The 21,493-nt window shown below is 40.9% G+C and overlaps 1 protein-coding gene across 3 annotated transcripts in view; it reads right to left on the bottom strand.

The window, feature by feature from the left end:
• nrn1la (neuritin 1-like a) overlaps positions 1-21,493 on the bottom strand; it is a 79,330-nt gene extending 57,837 nt beyond the window's left edge. The window contains exons 1-2 of one of the 3 annotated variants that reach the window (XM_088079755.1): positions 21,316-21,493; positions 18,910-19,300 (exon numbers count right to left, since the gene is read on the bottom strand). In XM_088079755.1, coding sequence (XP_087935881.1) covers positions 18,910-18,967 — 58 coding nt within the window. In that variant the 5' untranslated portion in view covers positions 18,968-19,300; positions 21,316-21,493. Of the gene's footprint in view, positions 1-18,909; positions 19,301-20,318; positions 20,480-21,130; positions 21,295-21,315 lie in introns of those variants that run through there. The other 2 variants (XM_088079756.1, XM_042495690.2) reach the window with 2 other exon arrangements.

Genomic DNA, 21,493 nt, shown 5'->3' on the forward strand with positions numbered 1-21,493 from the left:
TAAGAAGACGGTGAAAATGGTAGCAAAAGTTAGCCAGAGCTATAATGTTATTATTTAATTATTATTATTATTCAAAAGAATAAACCTTTGCACAATTTAGCCCATTAACCCTTTAAAATCTGAGCAAATTGACTTGATTTCTTTCAAAAACATGGGAAGAAGGGACTGAGCAACCAAAGACAAAATTACCCCAAAATTTGCAAGAAATTAGTAAAAATGACCTGATAATTATTTAAAAAAAATAAAATTGTAGGTTCATGTTTTGGTCCTGTTCAGTGTTTGGCTGTACTAAAATACCTCCTTAAGCAGTGATAGTCAACTTACAGCCCACGGGCCAAATCTGGCCCCCGATTGAGTACTAGGTGGCCCCCCCAACCATTTTTGAATTCACAATAAAAATAAACTTATTCACACCAGGAAATGTTTTTGTACTTTAAGTATATATGAAGTGCAAGAGTGCAAAAAACAGCATCAAAATAAGTCTTGTTTATCAAAACAAGCGCCAGTGGAGGTCCTAGCCAAGCCCCTAATGTCCTAAAATCTGAGAAATGTCAAAAACCATAGAAACATCCTAAAACTCTTGAAATGTCCTGAAATCCTACAAATATATTCTGAAATACTGGAAATGTCCTAAAATCCTAGAAACGTCCTGAAATCATAAAAAATGTCTTAAAATCCTAGAAATGTCCTAAAATACTTGAAATGTCCTAATATCTTAGAAACATCCTAAAATTCTAGAAAAGTCCTAAAATCCTGGAAACAGGCATAGGTTTGGCTCCTGGCCTCCTCTCATTTTACAAAAGTGGCCAAGCAAAGCAAGTTGAGTATTCTAAAGTGTTGGATAGTTTGCTTGTTTTAATTGTTTTAAACCTGTTTTTTACCAACAAAAATTAGCATTAGCACTATCATTGTTAACCACAGCTGTAAATGCATCGTGCTAAGCCAGCTTGCAGCTCGCGTTGGAGTTATCTCCACCCTGTCGTCCAAATACGGTCACTTCTGCCTCCAAATATCCAAGATTGCAGCGGCCTATACGACAAACTCAAGGCTTCAAAATGGGGTGACGTCACAGAAGCTACTTCCAACATTTTATATGGTCGAACATCTGCTATGAAAAAGGCTTATTATCTTAAGTCTCTGGACTTATCATGACAACTTATGTCATAATCACTGTTATTACTGAGCATGTTGTTGATGTTCTCTTTTATTTGTTCCTTCCACGTCCTCCCTCCCTCTCTTACTAAAGTCAGAGGAAATGAACCATGTAGTCCCATTGATCCAGCAGCTCACGCATGCATGCATAAGCTGAGAAAAACGCAGCCGCTCCCACACACACCGCTCCCCTGTGAAGAAGACAAAGTGGGAGGTATATTGTGGTGGACGGAGCCACTGACCTCCTTGTTGAGTTAATGAGCTTTTATTGACTTCAGCACCTGAAGCTGCTGCTGTAACTTATCACTGTTAGCACCTCACTCCCGAGACGCACAACACACAGGGGAGCACGCACACAGACACACACAGGCAAACACACATACACACTATCTGTGTGTGCAAAGATCCATGGAGACACTGTAACACACAAACTGTCAGCGCTCGGTGTGTAAACCCACAGCGTCTCCCGGGATACAAAATCACAGAGGAACTCATAAACAGAGCTTTAAACATGTTTCATAGTTTGTCATCTCAATTTACTGCTCACTGCCGAGTAAACAGCGATTTGTGTCTGTTACATATGGAGTTAGTGAATGAGTGAACAAAGAAGCAGCAGACTTGTCACGGCAGCAAAAATGTGTGAAAAATAAAATTAAGAATGATAAGTGGGAGCGGCCACGTTTGAGGGATTTCTGAGAGATGATAGTCCACGATGTCACAGAAGATTCAAAACTTCTGCATCATTCGCTCAACTTTTGAAGAGCTAAGTGATGCAATAACCCCTGCTGCATCATGACCAAAGACAAGTGCAGAGCTATAGCATCATGTGAAGAAAGCGGAAAAAAAAGTTGTTTTTTTATTGCAGTTTCGCAAAATATGTTGTTTTTTTTTTTTAAATCACCTGAAATACCACCTCATCCGAGCGTAAAAACTTTTTTCAACAAATGGCAGTTTTTTTCGAAATTGATGTGTTTCCATTAGCAGTGTAGTATATTTGCAATTTCAATTTAATTAATGGAAACCTGCTTTGTAAAACCGACGCACAATAACATGCCCTGAAACTAAAGCAGCTAAATGAAATTCAGCCATCACTGATTTTTATTATTACCACTTTTGCTTTTCATACTGTGAAATGGCCAAATATTACATCAAAACACCAATTTTTCTTTGCCATAGGGGTGTAAATCACCAGCTTCATCACAATATTATATTACATTGATTCTGTCATTCATTCAATCTGCTGCGATACGATTCAGATTTGATTCAGGGGCCTGTATTCAATATGTGACGATATATGATCACACAGTATTACAGAAGAAGCTGCCACCCTTTTTTTTTTTTTTCGGTTTTGGCCGTAAAAGATTATGTTTACAAATTGTAGCTGGTTAGGTGCAGTAAAGTTTATTTTAAATTGACTCCACTGACACGCATCAAACAACACATAGTTAAGCACAAGTTAACCCTCAGGGCTTTCAATCAGAAAGCACTTTCTGGAAGAAATGTTTTCCTTTGAACCTAAATTATGATCTTTTTCCTAAAACTTCAGGGCTATCTGGCTCAAAGCCCTGAAGGCAAACGTCTCCCAGCAGCCATAAAATATGGATTAACTACAAAACCGTTTAACAAAAGAGCAAAATTCGGCTCAATAACAACTGTTTTACACAGTATTACGATTGCAGCTGGCACAGTTAAGCTTAATGATTTAGATATATTATTAGTATTTATTCTTACCCACCGTTGGTTTAAGTCACTGTTTAGCGTATTGAGTTTTTATTGATGCAATTAAGGGTTTTTTCTTGTGGAACTGGACTGCATTATGCTTAAAGCTGTCTCTAATATTCAAACCGACATCATTTTTTTGACGCGAGGAACAAAATATTATATTAATATAAATAATAAAAATAATTTTAAAAATAATATTACTTTTATCAATAAAATCAATTCAATATGACACCATCACAAACTATAGCCTAAATTTTGATCAAAACCATTATCACAAAAAATTGAAAATCATAAAAAAGGACTTATTCTCAAGCAACACCAGGCTAATAAGGCAGCATCGACACAAACATAAGGGTGGAAGGAAAACAGGAGTGCACAATCGAGACTGTTGGTTTACATGGCAACAAAAACAGAAGTAACAACGTACCCGCTGACTTAAACAAGCTCCACTTTTTCATCCCCGCAGTGATTTTTAAACCTCAGACCTGAGTCTTTACACATCAGTTCAAATGATGTCACTTTTATTCATTTGGTCCATCACAAATCAACACCCAAGGGACAGCGGCTCGGGGTAAGAATGATCTATTTAAACAGTGTGTGTGAGTGTGTGTGTTTCAGTGAGGATTTATGATTGTGATAATCATATCTTTCTCATTATAGAGCTAAGAACATAACCGTTTTAGATTCGCTGTCGTTAAAATAAAGAAAAATTTAAATCTTTCACCACTAAAAAGATGAAAGATGTTCCCGTTGTAGCTGATTTCTTGGGTCTGAACCTGCACCTTTATTCCCTCCAGGCTGCATCCACACACACACACACACACACACACAAACAGGAAGCTACCATCCTCTGGCTGAAAAAACACCTCTAATGTACGCAGTATGGAAATCTAACCTTCCACTTCCTGTCCCAGGGGCTGAATGTGCTGTGTGTTGTTATGTCTCCATAAAGAGCCTGATGTATATGTGTGTGTATAAATTACTGCACAAGAATCAAAGTAGATCCTTATAAGTTCTGTTACTCAACTCACAGTAAATAATTAGGTCTGTTTGTGCGTGTGTGTGATAACCTGGGGATGTGTTAATAAATGTGTTAATTTCCATCCACATTTACATTTCAGAGCAGTGAGTGATTAGGACCGAACCTGTAGCTGTGCCATGTTATCAACACATTTGCATATGTGTGTATTTACAGCCGCGTGTATGTTTCTGAGCAGTGGCGGACTCAGACTATCCGAAGGGCAGTAGCGAAAAAATAAAAAAAAGGGCACCTTCTGCATTCAATTCAGTTCAAAACACTTGACCCTAAGGTGTAATTTGCAGAGGCACGTAGCGTAGCTTACACAATATATGGAATCTTAAACATGCGAGGAAAGCTGAACACATGCAAAAGGAAGCTGTTCAAATAATGATATGATAATGAAGATTTGGTGGGTCGCCAGCGTGCAGACAGTCTTCGAGCATGATGGGCAACATATGGCACTGCATCATGTTTTCTCTATTTTAGGACCAAGGAACTTTATCATGTTTTAGCTACCATGGCGGCACTCAAGAGGGATATTTGTCTGCATTTTTTCTCCAAACATGGGGGCACCAAATGGGGCAAACAGACTGGTAAGTAACATCTAACATTGGTGTAACTAATGACAACATAAACTGTAGGCTTACAGTTGACGATAAACTTTTTAAATGGCGTGATGTGACTGTTTTCTTGTTACTGCAGCGTTGCTAAAACTGAGCTAATAAAATCATCATTTCACCGGTTGTATTCTTGCTCTGCTGTCAGTTATGAGTTCCTTTATTTATGACTGATGACTGTAAATTTCAGCTGTATGGACGCAGAAGAAGAGCAACATTTAAAAGGGTGAAATGCTGCCCCCTATTCAGTTGGACTGGGTGGCTGTAAATTACAAATAGTTCCTTTATGGAGCTGAAATTTGCGCATTCATTTAGGTGTTTCCATCAATGCCAGAGGCAATAAATACCTGTAACTACTGCAGAGACACTCGAATGCCAAATGTACACTTTCCCACTGCATTAAAAAGCCACATGTTAGGTTTTTTGTGCAGTGGGAATGAGACACACAGATATGGCCCAAACAGCATCCCATTTATAAAAGATGGAAATTTGTTTCAGCTTCACTTATCCAATCTGCACTGCCCAAAGAGCAAACTATGGGTTAATCAACCACCCGGACCTGACTCGACCCACATCACTGCTCTACAAACTTAGAGGTTACAGGAGTTCCTGGAGCTCAATTTCAGCCTTGCTCAGGAGGTGATACTAAATCTAAGTTTCAGGTACACTCACAAGCTTCTAGCAGCAGTGCTGTCGAGCCTGACTGCTCAAGCAAATGTGTCACATCACAGCAAAGCTAACAAACGCATAACAATAACCAATTTATGACTACAACTACAGTGACTTTGCTTTCACAAAATGAGTGAGAAAAATGGAAAGAACATCATTATGACTTGATGAGCATGGGAAGAAGAAGATGCCATTCAGGAGGAGCTGGACTCAGCTGAAGGATATTAAAATGCATGGAAGAGGATATTGAATGCATTTTAAAAAAAACCTGAAGATTTTCAGAAGGTGCACAGAGGAAATGAAGAATCTCAAACATGATTATGTAAAAATCAAGGACCAGACTTCTCTCTGGCATGTATTTCTAAAGCATTTTTGTATGTGAAACTCAAAGGAAAAGTATTGAATGCGAACGTCTCACAAGTTCTTAAAGGTTTAGGTTATAGAAAGGTCGTGAGTTGTTAAGATCCTGACATCCAAAACAGCTATACGTGTCTAAATGTCTGTGTAGGTTGGCTCAGTTGTGAACAACTCAGGCAGGCAGACAAATGCGTCTTCCTCAACCTTCACTTCTTTGATGGCTTTGGTTTGATTTTCCCGTTGGCTTGCTTTTCTCTTTCCTTTGACTGCGTCTGGTTTACCTCCTCTGTCTGGTTTCTGAAGGAGTCTGCGGTCGATCGTGCTCTTTCTTCGTCTCTAAGCCTCAAAGCCCTCGGCCCCGCAGCCTCAAGCCCGCGCTCTGTCCACCTTACCTTCCCCTCTATCCCACACACACGCGTTCATGCATGCAAGCATACACAAACAAACACACACAGGTAGGTACGCAGGGGCAGGTGCACGCCTGCATATGTGCTCATCCGCCGAGGCATGCACATCTTTTTTTAATGATCGTGTCACTTCACATCCTCGCAGGTTGAGTACATTTATTCAAACAACTTCCTTTCTCATCTGTAGCAGGATGCAGACAAACAAAAACACAAGAACAGGACTTCACATTGACTGAACTGCTCAGGAAGCTGCAAAAGCAGAGTTGCTGAATGCAAATCAGTAATTTGAATCGACAAAGCAGAATCGTTCAAGGTTTTGGGAAATAAAATTATTTGCTCTTCTCTCCATGAATTTGAGGAGGAGATTGATATTAATGTCCTTTTTTTGTAAAGTATGGATCCAGAGGCAGCGGCCCATTAGCCTAGTTTAGCATGAAGATGCAGCCTGTTGTCATTCCAAAGTCATCAAATACGGTCGCTTTTTCAGTCCTTTCGGCGTAGGATCCCGAGGCCAAAAGCCACCTTTCGTGTCCGCGTGTTACACTACTGGACGTCGTCAGCTGAGAAAGCAGCTGGACACAAATGTTCAGGGTGTTATTATCAGCGCCGAATGGCTGGATGCTGTTTTTAATCCAAACTCATTGAAACAACAGCAAATACTGCGCTGAACAGACAAAAAATATCCAATTTAGCTGTCAGTTTGACTTCAGTTTCCGGTGGGGCAGACACGCACCCGTGACCATAGTAACGCACTCACTCCAGCCCGGGTGCATGAGAGGAGAGGGAGAGAGAGCTGTGATGCTGAGAAAATGCACCTTTGGCGTCAGAGTGTGTGAAAAGCTCCAATTGTCTTAACTCAGTGCAAGAGTTGGCAGCCCTTTCAACTTACTATATTCATAGTTTTTGCACATGTCACACTGCTGCTCCATTTACATGCGTCGCTACATGTACGCTAGCTAGTATTCGAGAACAGCTGACCCCGAAAATTTTTAATCAGATTGAGAAAAAAGTGTGCATGTAAACACAGCTATTGTTTTGGTTTTAAAACCTGCAGCTTCACTGTTTTAGTTCACATGGCGCTCTGATCAGCTTCTTTTTTAGCGGCAGGTAGATGCTTATCGATTATACTCTACCTGCCCAGCACCAAGGAGGTTGGAAAGAGGAGAAGTAATTTTCTCAAATGACGTCACAGAATTGGGGGACAGCACATGCACATTGAAATCTGCTCTGCATTTTCCGGGCAATCGTCCGATAAGACCAGGCAACTGCGGAGCAGATTTTACCGTGCATGTGCTGTCCCCAATTCTGTGACGTCATTTTAGACAGTGGCGTCTCCTCTTTCCACCCTCCTTGCTCAGCACTTAACAGCAATCTGACCAACTTATTAACAAGCTGCTGAACATAATGAAGCACTTAACCAAATAAAGAGACAGATACACCCCACTGGAGTTAGATACTAAAACTGCTCAAAAAAGAGAGTTTTAAGATTAAACTTTTTTTGTCAGGTGGGCAGAAACACAACTGCAAATAAATGCTAATGTTGGGCCGTGTCTGCTGTAAAAGTTAAAAAGGGAATTGTTTGCCAGCACATTAGCCATAATTAATTGTTTATAGGTGAAAATATGTCCGTGTTTTGTATGCAGCCTGTTCAGTTGCTCCCAAGTGGACAAAAAAATCAATTACTGCAGCTTTAAAACAACACCAGCATACTGTGCACTGTGCATAGAGTGCATTAGTGAACTGCAGTGGTCACCAGTCTGCTCCTGCTCACATGCAGAGCCTTTCTGACTGTGTTGCTGGGTAATGCTCTGCCCATCAGGGACAAGATGAGAGCATTATCAATCTAAAGATGCTACATAATCTGGCCATTTATTACAGTAACAGGCGTTATCACATTTTCGGCCCATTTAGAGGGAAGCCTGATTACATTTTGATTAATGACGACATCATCAGTTGCAACATGCCCCCCTTGTCTCTGTTTACGCTGCTAATGTACTCAAAGTCTTCCTTGAAACAGTGTGGGAAACAGATGTCCACCTCATTCGTCCTTCACTGAACAGGACTGCTGGTTTTCTGTCTATCCGTTCCTCTCTGCTGGGTTTTATTCAACGTTTCCAGAGTTGGAGAGCTTTTGCAGGATCTCTTTCTCTCTTTTTTTTTGGCTTCAGATCTTATTAAATTGAATTGTCCGGAGGCTCTGGTCAGTGATCCATGATGGTCCGCCTTTTTCTGACAGGCCTGATAAATACAGGTCCTGATCTCTCTCTGCGTCTCTATCCTTCTCTCCTCCTCCTTCTCTCCATCTTATTCTCTCCGTCCTCTCTCTCCACTTGTCCTCTGCCTCCCTCATTCACCTTCATAACCTCTCCTACCGCTTTCATGTATTGTGTTCCTGTAAACTACATTGCAGTTTTTCACTTTTCTATATTTCCCTCGTTTCTTTCAGACTGAAAGCTCTCTGCACTGCTTCCCTATAGAATTGTGTATTTGTGTAGTCTTACTGCAAATGTCTGTGTGTATGTCTCTGTGAGTGTGTGTTTGTGGTGTGGAGGCAGACTAAAAGACAAGCGCTCCTCTGACCTTGGACACCCAGTCCTCTCCTCTTTACCAGTACTGTTCTATATGTTCTCTGTACACACTGAGGTATAAGACGTAGCACGTTTGCATGCACAATTTAGTCGAGCTACGGTTATTGCTTGATTAGGCCATTTAATTGGACTTCTGTCCTTGTCCCAGTATACAAGCACTGGGGGAGAATTGATTTATTGAAGGAGGTATGTCCTACTCCTCCACGGTAGGTGGCGATGTGCCCCCTTTCAGCTAGTTGCTATTGGACCCTCTTCCACTTGACCTATTATGTCACATACGAACAATGACAACATGGATAACTTTTCAGTGCTGTACATTTTGTGCGTACTCTACGTTTGACGTAGTACCTTTGTCTTGTTTTGTTTTTCCCGGCTTTTGTCTACGAAATCATGCTGTTCGACTTTTGGGTCAAAGCCCGGCGTGAGGACTATGGAGCATGTCTACACCAGTTCAGGCTGAGACGTATACATGAAAGACTAAACCCAACTGCACAACCCGACCCCCAACTGCATTATCTATGTGTGTTAGTCCGACTTCAAGAAATTAGACTCGACACAATTTTAGCCAGACTAACATATTTACATGTGTTTTTAAAGTCCAGGTTTTGTTTTTTTAAGGTTACTTATTGGTTTTCGGACTTCATTGGATGGGACAGTCGAAGCGTGAAAGGAGAAGGATGACATGCAGCAAAAGGCCAAGGTTAGAATCGAACCTGTGGCCGCTGTGGCAAGGATGCAGCCTCCGCACGTGGGGTACCCACTCTGCCAACTGAGCTGGGCGCCCCTGAAACTCAATAACTCAATAACTAAACTTTTTCTAACATCATGTAAATGCACTGAGTGTGTGTGGTTATGGCAAGAAGAGTTTAAGGAGAATTAGTACACACACACTCCCATATATGCATATCAAACACATACACTCAGATTAAAACTTTGGTTTGGGGAGCAACGTGCCAACACACACACACAGACACACACACACACGACTCACGATGAGAACAGGGGATGAATTCAACTGGACTGATTACTACAGAGGACAGAAACTCCCTCATACTGTATATGTGCGGGTGCATGCCATTCACGGTCTTTAAAATGCATGTGCGTGCCTGTGTGTGTGTGCGTGTGTGTGTGCGTGTGTGTGTGTGTGTTTGTGTGTGTGTATGAATATTCATGCTCAGTGCAGTTTGTGGATAGGGAAAAGAGAGTCATGCTCTGCTGGTACTTCATTACTTGGTATTTGTTAGAGGTACCCTGACACACGCACACACATACACAAACACACACTCACACTCCCACTCTCTCTCTCACACACACACACACACACACACACACATAACCAAAGCTTTTGGTCCTAATTGTCTAAATCCAGTCCTTTCTTCATTCTACACGTGTGTACACACACAAAGTGTCACACTTACATACACACACACTTACATAAACAAACCCCCCTGAGGAGATAAAGGAGGAGGTGCAGATACAAAAAAATATGAAGGACACTAATATATGTGTGTTACATGTGTGCATATGCTGTTGTATATGTGCTCAGTGTGTTTGTTGGTGTAAGATTGAAGTGCGCCCTTAGAGGGGTTTAAGGGTCTTTGAAAGATTTAGGTGAGTGTGTGCACGTTCACGTATCCTTCTGCCAGTTAATTAGATAAGAGTGTGTGTGTGTGTGTGTGTGTGTGTCTTTTCCAACCACACATGTCTGCATGTTGGTTAACAACTGACAGAAGATTACAGCACACAAACAGGGAGACTGTGGAAGAGATGGAGGGATGAAAGAGAGCGCAAGGGTAAATTAGGAAAAACAGGTGGGGAAAAAAATGGACTGATTCATCTCGTATCGTGTCTAACTTTGGTGGATCATAACGTATCAGGTATGTAATTGATCTGCAGATGCTTCGCTTTAAAATGAGACTAAACTTTGTTGTGGATGTCAGCTTTTAAAACACAATGAAGGCCAAAATGTGGTCTACAGCAGACAAGCTTTTAGCCGACCTCCCAAAAACTTGTGGTTGGTTACATGGAGTGTGGAGTCAGCGGCCAATAAAACAGGTTTTTCAATAACTGTGAATCACTGCAACTACAGGAGGACCTTGAGTATACAATTATGAACGTCCACACAAAATATTGGGCTAACTGGCCCGGTAGGATGTAAAGCATACTATGCTGGTGATGTAGGTTAGAAACGAACGTACTTATTTTGAGCCAAACCATGATGTTTTGTTCTAACCTAATCCCATACTTTTGCAGCCTAATCCTAAGGAAGTAAACCTAAAAATGAAGTGTTTACCTGTATTTAAGTTCATTTTAATTCAGTATGTATTTAATGAGCAGAAAGAAGAGTTTCTAATGACTTTGCTGGTTGTTTGAATCCAGCACATGAATAGCGGACTCTGCCACTGCCAATAAAAACAACTATAAAGAGGAATAATTACTGAGTGTAAATACATTCAATATTTATTGCTAATAAAATGTTGACCATGAATAGTACAACAAATGGGGTCTGATTTAATGACAATGTTACAATTAAAAAGCATATATAATCAATATTTTTATAATAACAATGAATTAAATGATAATGTGAAAACAACATGACAACGTGAAAGAGCTCGTAATGATGAACCTACAGAGAATTATCACCTGGAGCTCCCTGCCGCTTAAAATGAGTTTCAGCTTTTTGTTTCACTGTCTGGGACGCAGCTTTTTCTTTTTGGTTCACTCTCATCAGTCTCGTAATGTTGTTTTTAAGACAGTTGTTCATTTGAAGAAGTATTTAACCGATATAAAGAAGGCCCTCACACAAAACTAGGCTGTCTCTGCAGAGGAGGGATACAAGTATTTTTGAAAGTGGTGCTACATGACCAGAGAAAACAGAGAAAAAGGACGCTTTTGCTCAAGAGGTAGAAAACCTACATCTACCAGGATGCATTGTGCCTTATTGAACCAATAAACACTCTCACTAGTGGGTGACGTGTTGTGGACTGGTCCGTGTGAAACTATGGTGGCCGGCAGGATCTCTTATTACAGTTAAACGGTAAGATAAAACATGTTTCTGAAAACATTTGAGGTGAGAAAAACGCAGCAGAGTAACAGAATCTTCCATTTATGTTTGTTCAGGGTTTTAGAGTTTTACGGTTTGATTTCCGTTTTTCCTTTGCAGGAAGCACTATGGCACCCACTTCCTGTTCACAAACTTTCGCTATTACAGCTAAACAGTGAGTTAAAATATGTTTCTGAAAACATATTAGGAGAGAAATAGCCACTGCAGTAACATAATCCCAATTTATATTCAAACAGCACACTAGTTTTACTGTATGATCAGCTTTCGGAGTTTGAGAGACCGAGAGCGGCAGGTGTTTCTCTTGATGATCTGTACACTCTTTGTGTGCTTGGTGGCGGCAGCAGGGTTGACTGGCAACACGAAAGTGCGGAAGTACAGCCTGTAGTTCCAAAAACAACCCTTAGAGGCAGTGAAACACCATTCGGCGGTGTTTCGCAAGGACAGAAGGAAGGAAATCTAGGCACTGGATATGTGAAGGGACATTTACCACAGTTCAGTACAGACAGCCCACACTGTTTTGAAACAAAGCAGGTTGAAAATGGTTAAATACCCTTTTAATAAGCAACAATGAGCTAACAAGTTTGCCATAAACGTAAAAGGTGATAATATGTCAATGCTGTGTTCATAACTTGCTTCTGCTGCCCCCATGTGGACAAAAAAATCACTAACTGCAGATTTAACCAGAATGAATGTGCCATTATTACAATCTTTAACTCAACTTAAGTATTGTGTGCTCTCCATGCACAAATAAGAGGTTATTTTAAAAAAATGTTCTTTCAGTTCTCCAGTCCCCAAAGAGCAGAGCGCGATGCAGAACTCGCCACAGTGACACTGACGTTTCAGTGGACTCATGTTCAGCTTTAGGATTATTCAGGCTGAACTGACTGAAAGAGGAGACAGGTGCAGCTGCTACCTGCTTTGTCTTATAAAATGAGGACATACAGCGCACATCCTCATGGTGAACTGTTTCAAAATCTGTTTTAACATGGATGCCAGTGTGCCAAACATAACGTTACTGAATGTTTTGACCTGGTCAGTCAGGTTAAATTACCATCGGCATCTTACACAGCTCTTGCTTCTATTGCAATTTGCAAGTCAAATTCATAAGAAACACAGTTCAAGTTCAGACAGAGACTCTTCAATTGATCCATCACTCTCACACACACACACACACACACACACACACACACACACACACACACACACACACACACACACACACATACACACACACACACACACACACACACACACACACAGGCTTCAATGGTAGTGACTGAGAGGAGGGGCAAATGTCTCAACAGTCTTTTTATTTTTGCTCCATTTTTGATGACGAGTAATCACTGCTGCAATGTTTCCTCACTTGTGATCTCATGTCAGTCAGACAGCAAGGCTCACATGGGATATGTACTATATATCATGACAACTCTTAAGATCCTTCTGCTAAAAAAAAAAAAAAAAAAATCCTGGACATTAAGCGTCTCTGCTTTGATTTGAAACATGTGACACAGGATTCTCTCTATCAGATTTATCAATATTTGTGAATCCCTGATAAAAAGGACGGAGGGAGGACGGAAAAGAGTGGGGGAAAAAGAGTAGGAGATGATGAAAGAAGCAGAAGCAGAGACATGAGTAAGTCTGAAATAAAAAAGAAGAGAAGCGATGGAGGGATGGCAGAGAGATATTAATGACTGCAGAGACATGAGAAGTAAGAGAAAATGAGGTTTGCTACGAGTAAGGAAGGAAAGAGGAGGGGGGTGAAGGAAGCAGGAGGAAGAAGGAGAGGAGGAGGAGGATGGAAAAAGTGTGCAGCGTGGTGGACGCAGTTTGTGTGAATGTGTGTGTGTGTGTGTGTGTGTGTGTGTGTGTGTGTGTGTGTGTGTGTGTGTGTGTGTGTGTGTGTGTTTTCAGCGGTACACACTGTGATCTTTGTGAGTCGCATGGGGAGGAAAGGAGGGAGGAGGGAGGGGAAGCACAGGCAGTTTTCCATGAGACTTTTAAACCTATTTTAATGAGGAATGTTTCACTTCATGTGTCTATGCTGCATTTTTAAAAAAAACACCTCTAAAAATCACTGCAGTCGACCCACTGAGGGGGAACTTAGAGAGAGAGGTTAGGACGTGTTTCCTGAGGAGAACAATTAAAAGCCAAATATATTCTCCCTCTCGCCCATGGAGTGCTTTTAATGTGATTATTTGGGCGCTGATGACGCACAGAGGAGACCTGCACCCAGGGGAAACCTCCCCGTGTCTCTGGCCCCGATACGTGCAGCTTTTTGAGGCGAGACAGCGGAGACAAACAGATCACTGATACTCAACTGGAGAGGAAGAAGACACAGAAAGGGGCTCCCTGTGTTCTCACAATAAATCAGAGAAAATCAATACTAGTTACCACTTTAAAATAAAGTTAACCCCTTCAGGTCCCCCATCTAATCCATTGGATGTTATTTTTCTAGGACATCTAGATCTATGATGGCTATTTTTATTTATTTATCTTTTATTGAACATTTCACTTGACTTTATTTGTAAAAAAGTTTCTGGGAACTTGCTGCATATGATGTTGAAAGTTTCGGTTTTGATTAAACATTTGCTAAAGGCCTTTATAAAAACTTTTGTGTTGGAGTTTGTTTTATTTCAGATTCTCAATGTTGATAGACAGATTTAATTTTTAATGCATATCGATTCCAAATATCGGTTATTGGTCTAATAAACTACTAATATTATCGATATCAGCCCTGAAAATCCATTATCGGTCGCCCCCTAATTAATACTATGACTCAAGTCTCTAAAGTAAAAATGTTGCTTGAGCCAGTAACCTAAAAAGCCGTGACAGTATGACCAAGATACGAAAGAGAAGAGATGATCAAGCTTTATTATTCACCTGAGCTTTTCCCTCAGTGAAAAAGGCCGATTGTTCTGCAGATATATATTTATGATGTAATCAGTATGTCATTTCTTTCTTTTTCTTCACTTCTAGAGACAGAACTTCTGATGCCGCTGACTGAGTAAAAGCGCCACACATGAAATATAAAATGCATGCGCCGGTAATTGTGCACATATTGAGCAGATTAAAATTTCTCCCTCCAATGCTTCCTGCTTTTTCCCTTTGAGAAACGTTTTAGATTATTTGCAACATTTGCCGAATGCTCTATAAATATTGTGAAATACCTCCCACTGGACTAAGAAAAAATTACAAAATACAAGTATGTTGGAGAGACTCTACGCGAGTGTAGTCTTGCATGACATATAGGAAAAGACGCTCAGAGCTGTAAAGATCCATAGTGATCAAAAGAAGCTATAAATACTGATCCTATTATTAATCTTAGCCAATTTATGTTTTAATAGTCATTTCAGTGTATTTGAAGCACTGACATTTTTCTGACACGTTTTTGATCTTCAGATGAGATATTTTAAGACTTTGTGTTTGATGATAGTCGGAGTCAAAGGTGACAGGAATCTGCTCGAAGACACGTCAATGTACACTCACAAACACACTAGCACACACGCAGTTTGATATGAAGAAAGCAAGAGTTGTGTGAAAAAAATATCCTATATTAATGCATAACGAGCTCTTTCCTGTGTGTGAGTAACATGACGGAGGGACGGAGTGAGTGAATGAGATGAGAGCAGCAGAGGAGTGTCTCCTGGTCGGGTTCAGATGCTCGGCTGAACGGAGTCTCCAGAGACTCTGCTGAGCAAGAGGAGGGGGACAGATGTGATTCATTCATCATTTATCTCCATCGGAGGGACATTTTTTTTTCTTTCCCCTGACGGTGTCACACTCCCACAGGACCCCCATCCCATCTACCCCCTCATCCACATTGCTCTGACATATGTGGAGGCATACAGGATGATGATCAATGATGATGATGATGATGATGATTAGTTTGAACATTTACTGTAGTTTAGTTTTTAAAATGGATTAGATGCCATGTCAGATCACCAATTCAGATTTTTTGTTAATTTAAAGGGCCACTCTACTAAATGTACATCTCATGTTCAGCCTTACTCATCATGAAGCGTACTATGCAGCCTGGAAAAAACAGTTGTGTAACGTTTTCTGTGGCTCCGGAGGAAGCTTGCCAAAAAGCTTGACAAAGTAACCCTTGACGATGTCACAGTAGGTGGGTTTCCATCACAGATTTGAGCAAAACTTTAAACGATGTTTTCGAAATGTCAATAAAACACAATTGCGAGATGACTGCGTTTCCACTGGCTGACGTTATATGACTTAAAGCATGGCGATGGATGTTTAAAACATTAGCAGCTTTATTTCTGTTGCAGTCACCTCACTAACTGTCATTATTTCCAATCCACGGCGTAGGCGTGTTATCCGAGCGATAATGGAAAGGCAAGCTCCTTATATGTGGGAGCGGCCAGGTATGACAGATATCTGGGAGCTGACAGTCCACGATTTCACAGAGGAATTGTGGATTCAAAACTTCTGGATGATCCAGTCAACTTTTGAAGAGTTATGTGATGCAATAACAGCTCTTGTAGCGCCCTCTGCATCATGCTTGAGGAAGCCAGTTCCTACTGACACTCTTTGTTGTACATCATGTACCTATAAAAGCAAAAAAAGTTTTCCATTGCAGTTTGAGTTATGGCTTTTTTGAATCACCCGAATGCTACGTCATACGAGAGTTCAAACTTTTTGGTATTAAATGTGAGTTTTTTCAAAGTTGACGTATCTCCATTAAGCGTATTTTATATTTGCTGTTTCAATTTGTGCAATTTGAGGGTTAATTTAAACCCGCCTAGTGATGCACCCGGGGTTACATCAGCTTCAACTCAGAGACTTTTGATTTTTAACAAAATGTTTTTAGTTACAAACTGTGGGCATGGTGTTTGAAAGATGTGGGCACTTACCAGACAAGGATGGTCTAATGAAATGTGCTTTCAAGTTGCATAATGGGAAATGTAGGATTTGACCCATTCGAGGGACATGAGGGGATCTTTCGATTTTTTAAGTGTGGTTGTATGAGGGGCCATATAAACATGCTGCATCTTTAACTGCCTGGAAAAGGTTGAGCACTAGGTGCTACTTTTCTGTCTACTTTGTGCCAACTTTCAATGCATGCGGAGGCAGGCTGCATCTAAGGTTGCTAAGCAACCATAACCAGCACCGTATCATAGCCCTTTTATCAAAAATCCTGGGTGCAGAGCTGATTATCTTCCAGGTGTTTCTAAAGTGTGTATTGGGTCTGAAATACGGTGCCTTGCAAAAGTATTCAACCCCTTGGCGTTTTTTCGACTTTCTTGAATTACAACCTGCGAAATTTTATATTGATTTTTTTGTAATGAACCTACAAGACAACTTTGCTGAAATTAAATGAAAAACATAAGCTGTTTTTAAAAATGTGGTAAAATAAAAAACTTGAAAGTGGTATGTGCATATGTGAAAGAGGTATGTGCTCCGGGAGTGTGACACCGTGGGGACTCAGAGGTAGAGCGGGTTGTCCTCTAATCTGAATGTTTGATCCCTTGCTCCTCCAGTCAACATGTTTACGTATCCTTGAGCAAGATACTGAACCCCAAATTGCTCCTGACGCTGCGCCATCGGAGTGTGAGTGCGTATGAATGGTTACTGAGTAGCAGGTGGCACCTTGTATGGGAGCCTCACCTGTTGTGAGAGACCCCACAGTCTGCAGCACCAGTAAGCAAAGGAAAACCAAGGAGCTCCTCAAACCAGTCAGAGACCAAGTTCTGCAGAAGTACAGATCAGGGATGGATTCTAAAAAAAATATCTGACTGAAACCATGAAAGTCCCACTGAGCACCAATAATCCATTATAACAAAGTGGGAAAAATATGGCAGCACAACAAACCTGCTCAGAGAGGACCATCCATAAAACGTCACAGATCAGAGAGGACAGGCATTAATCAGAGACAACAGAGATACCAAAGATACCACTGAAGGAGCTGGACACGTCCACAGCAGGGACTGGACTATCTGTCCATAGGACCACTTTAAGCTGGACACTGGCCTGATCTGACAGTTGTTTTTTAAATATATCTCTTGTATGTCCCACAGCTTTTAGGAAGTGTGGTATAAAACTGCTGGACTGTCCCTTTAATGCAACACACTGCAATAAACATGTTACTGCATATATAGGGTTAACCTGCAGAGCGATAGGTGGGAATCCCAAAGGGAACTTTCACTATGGGTTTGACAAAACAGGTTGCCATTATCTGCCTATTCAAGGTAACTGAAACTACCATTGCTGCACTTTTACTCAAATATACAAGCTGGGCAAGAGTATTAACCCTTTGTGTTAATGTGGAGTGACATCACGTTTCTTCTGCTGCTTTAAGACGCCTTTCGGGAGTATGTAGACCTTTGAACCCTGGGGAAAATAGTTCAATTTCTTTCAAAAACATGAGAAAAAAAGACAATGAGCAACTTGGTAAGAATCATCCCCAAACTGCAAGAAATTAGATTTAAAAAATTATTTTCCAAGGGAAAATGTCAAGGGAAAAAAAGGAAAATGACATATTTAAAATTACAGAATTACTATATTTTTAAGCATTTCTTTCAAGTAATTTCTTTTTTATTTAAAAAAAAAAAAAAAAAGAAGATCCTTTTTCATCTTTTTTTCGAGTGTTTCCCAGTAATTTTCTTTTTTCTTGCAAATGTTTAGGTCATTTTTTCTGTCCTTGCTGATTGCCTTCTTCCTATGTTTTGGAAAACAGTCAAGCTAATTTTCTCAGGTTTCAGAGGGTTAATAAACATTTTACTGTATATATGCTGTTAACTTGCAAGTTGGTAGGTGGGAATCCCAAGAGAAACCTCTACTATGGGTTTGCCATAACATGTTCCCATCATCTGCCTGTTTAACATTAATGAATGTACCATTGCTGCACTATTAGCCTACTGTAATGCACAAGTTGAGCAAGGGTACATTATATCATATACCACTCTTACTCAGGAACACTCCCCCCTGCTGCATACACAGCCTTTAGGCTATTTTTGTTTTTTATGGTCTCTCCCTGACCGGATCGCTCCTGCAGCAGCGGCACATGTTCCGCTGGATGCTGGAGATAAATGTGGGAAGCTACGGGACGCTGTGACTTGCAGTGCACACGGATGCAGGACAGAGTCAAGTCTATAAGAAGGGTTATATAGTCTACAACAGATGAATATACACGCATAAATATCCCCTCAAAGTCCAGATCTGCATCTGTGCCATCCGGTTACGCACAACGACTGGCAGGCAGAACTACACCAAACAACCAAACCGCTGCAGTGGAAGTTATGCACTCTTGAGAAATACAAGTTTTTCACACAATTATGCTCATATTTTCAGTACTTACTCAGTAGCAGAGCAACAGGCAAGAAGAGGAGGCACGCAGAGTTTATCAGAGAAGCCATGCTGACCCGACAAGTCGTCCTCAGCGCGCACGATAACTTTCAGGCTCGCACCGAAATCCCCAAGTTGTTCTTCCAGAAACAAAATGCAGCCCACACTGTCCCGCTGCTCAGCGCTGGTCAAAGTGCTTCCCTCCTGTCTGTCCTCGGTGCAGCTCTGTACTCCAGCGCGAGCGCATCCACGGCGCGCTCATCCGCTCCGCTAAGGGGGAGGGCGCGTCCGTGCCGAGGAGGAGGAGGAGAAGGAGAAGGAGGAGGAGGAGGAGGAAGCTCTACAGCACCTCAGAGAGTCCCCGATGAGCTGCACAGGTCTAGGTGGTTCCGATCCTTTAGCGACTGCAAAAGAAACAACGTAAAAAGTCTCAATTAGGCTACAAATAAAGCGCTGCATTTCAAATCCTCACTGAGTAAAAATGCAGCGGTATTATTCTGATATCAAAGCTTAATTTTGCAGTTGACAGACCTAAGATCAGTGATACTCAGCTTAGGGCCCGCGGGCCACATCTGGCCCCAGTAGGGTGCGAGGTAAAATCTGAGAAACGTCCTAAAATCCTAGAAACATCCTAAAATCCTACGAACGCCCTAAAATCCTAAAAATGTCCTAAAAACCTAAAATCCTATAAGTATCCTAACATCCTTGAAATGTAAAATAATGGAAACATCTAAAATTCATAACAATATCCTAAAATCCTAAAAACATCCAAAAATCCTGAAAATGTACTAAAATCATAGAAATGTCTTAAAATCCTAAAAGTATCCTAGAAACATCCAAAAATCCTAACAATGTCGTTAAATCCCAGAAACGTCTTAAAATCAGCGAAATGTCCTAAAATAAGACAAACATCCTAAAATCCTACATCTTAGAAAGATGCACATGGCTGCTGCACCTGGCCCCTGGCCTCCTGTCATTTTGCAAAGGTGGCCCCCAAACAAAGTAAGTATCTCTGATACACACAAGTACCAGTATGTTCATGCATTCACACCTTATGCTGTGTTCACACAGCTGCAAGCGACACGTGACCAGCTTCGTTATCGCTGAGTCACCTTTAAGTCTTGCTCAGGTGATCGTTAACGTAGATTTGTCATCACAGGCGCGTGTTTGTCTGCTTCTCACCTCAAAGCATCTCCATGGAGTATCATCTAAAGTTTTTATTTCATCACAAAATATCTTTGTTTTTGATCAACGTGTGAGCCCAATTTTAACATCACATTATCAGTCTAGCTGGAAACAAAACCGTAATTAAATAACACGCGCACACATGTACTAACGTGGTTGTCGCTTCGCCGCGTTATTGGAGAAAAAAGTTGAGGCCAGCTCAAACTTTGATTTGTAGCACGTCAGTTTGTCACTTACTTTGAAAGTGACTTGTTGGCTGTTGCTGTGTCGCTCGTAGGCTAGTGTCAGCTTTACACCCTGGAAAATAGCCTAATACACGTGTGACCTCCCTCACTGCTTTGAAGACTGTTTTGTTTTGAATCCACATCTTCGGCATTGTGGCCATCTTGGATTTTTGGAGAGTGGAGACATGCTGCCTTCACGTGCTCCTCGGAAATATCGTACCTACCAGCTGTGCAGTTGTGATTACAACATGCATGCATTCAAGTGCTCTGGTCAGAATAAAGCAACAAACATGGACGCTTAAAGTAAAGGGTCGTTTTTTCATTTACTGGACCTGTATTGTCAGTGTTTGTAACATTAATGTTAGTTAGCTAAGTTAAAGTTGTTATTAATGTTAGTATACTCGCTTGGCATGCTTTATAGTTAGCTAATAGATGCATATATTAAAATGTGCAACCACTTAAAGTAAATGACAGCTACTAGGAACAAAATATATATATTTTTTTGACAATCAATTGTTGACACTGTTTCCATGCTTTCCGCCATTTCTGCTGCCCTGAAATATCATGCGAACGTCACAACCTGGCAACTCGGGTATCATCGAAATTTCCAAATTTCCTACTCGTAGTTACACTTTGGAGGGCGTCGGGCATGCTCAAAACTCGTAATTATGATAAATACAATATTTTCGAGGATGCAAAGACAGCAATTACACTAATGCTAGCTGCTAACTTAGTTAGCATGGTGCATTTACAGCTATGATTAGCTGTGATGATACTAATGATAATACTAGTTTAAAAGCTAAAAAACATTCAAAAAATACTTACTAGATAAACTGACTCATTTAGAGGCTCTTTTTGTACAACCAAATGTCTTTTTTAGGCAACCAGAACATTAAAATTAACTTTAGTGAACTGAAAACAGTGAAACAGCAGCTCCACTCGGTAAATTTGGGGTACTTTAGCTGACCAATGTAGTTGCTGTGGTAGTGACTTCATCGGAGGGCACCCACCTGTCGCTCACAGCAGTCATGTCATTATTTAACGCTCAACTTTAAGCCTTAATTAAAATGTCAGCTCCCTGAACAGTGAGGCCTTTCCCCCAGCAGGTATTTTGACTTGTCAATAGCAGGAACAGCACAGGTGTTACTAATAATGCTGACGATGACTCTGTGCTAATCAAGTGCCCCA

The sequence above is a fragment of the Plectropomus leopardus genome, chromosome 7 (genome assembly GCF_026936395.1).
Source record: "Plectropomus leopardus strain MGB_pleo_1.0 chromosome 7, ASM2693639v1, whole genome shotgun sequence".
In the NCBI taxonomy this organism is placed as follows: Eukaryota; Metazoa; Chordata; class Actinopteri; order Perciformes; family Serranidae; genus Plectropomus; species Plectropomus leopardus.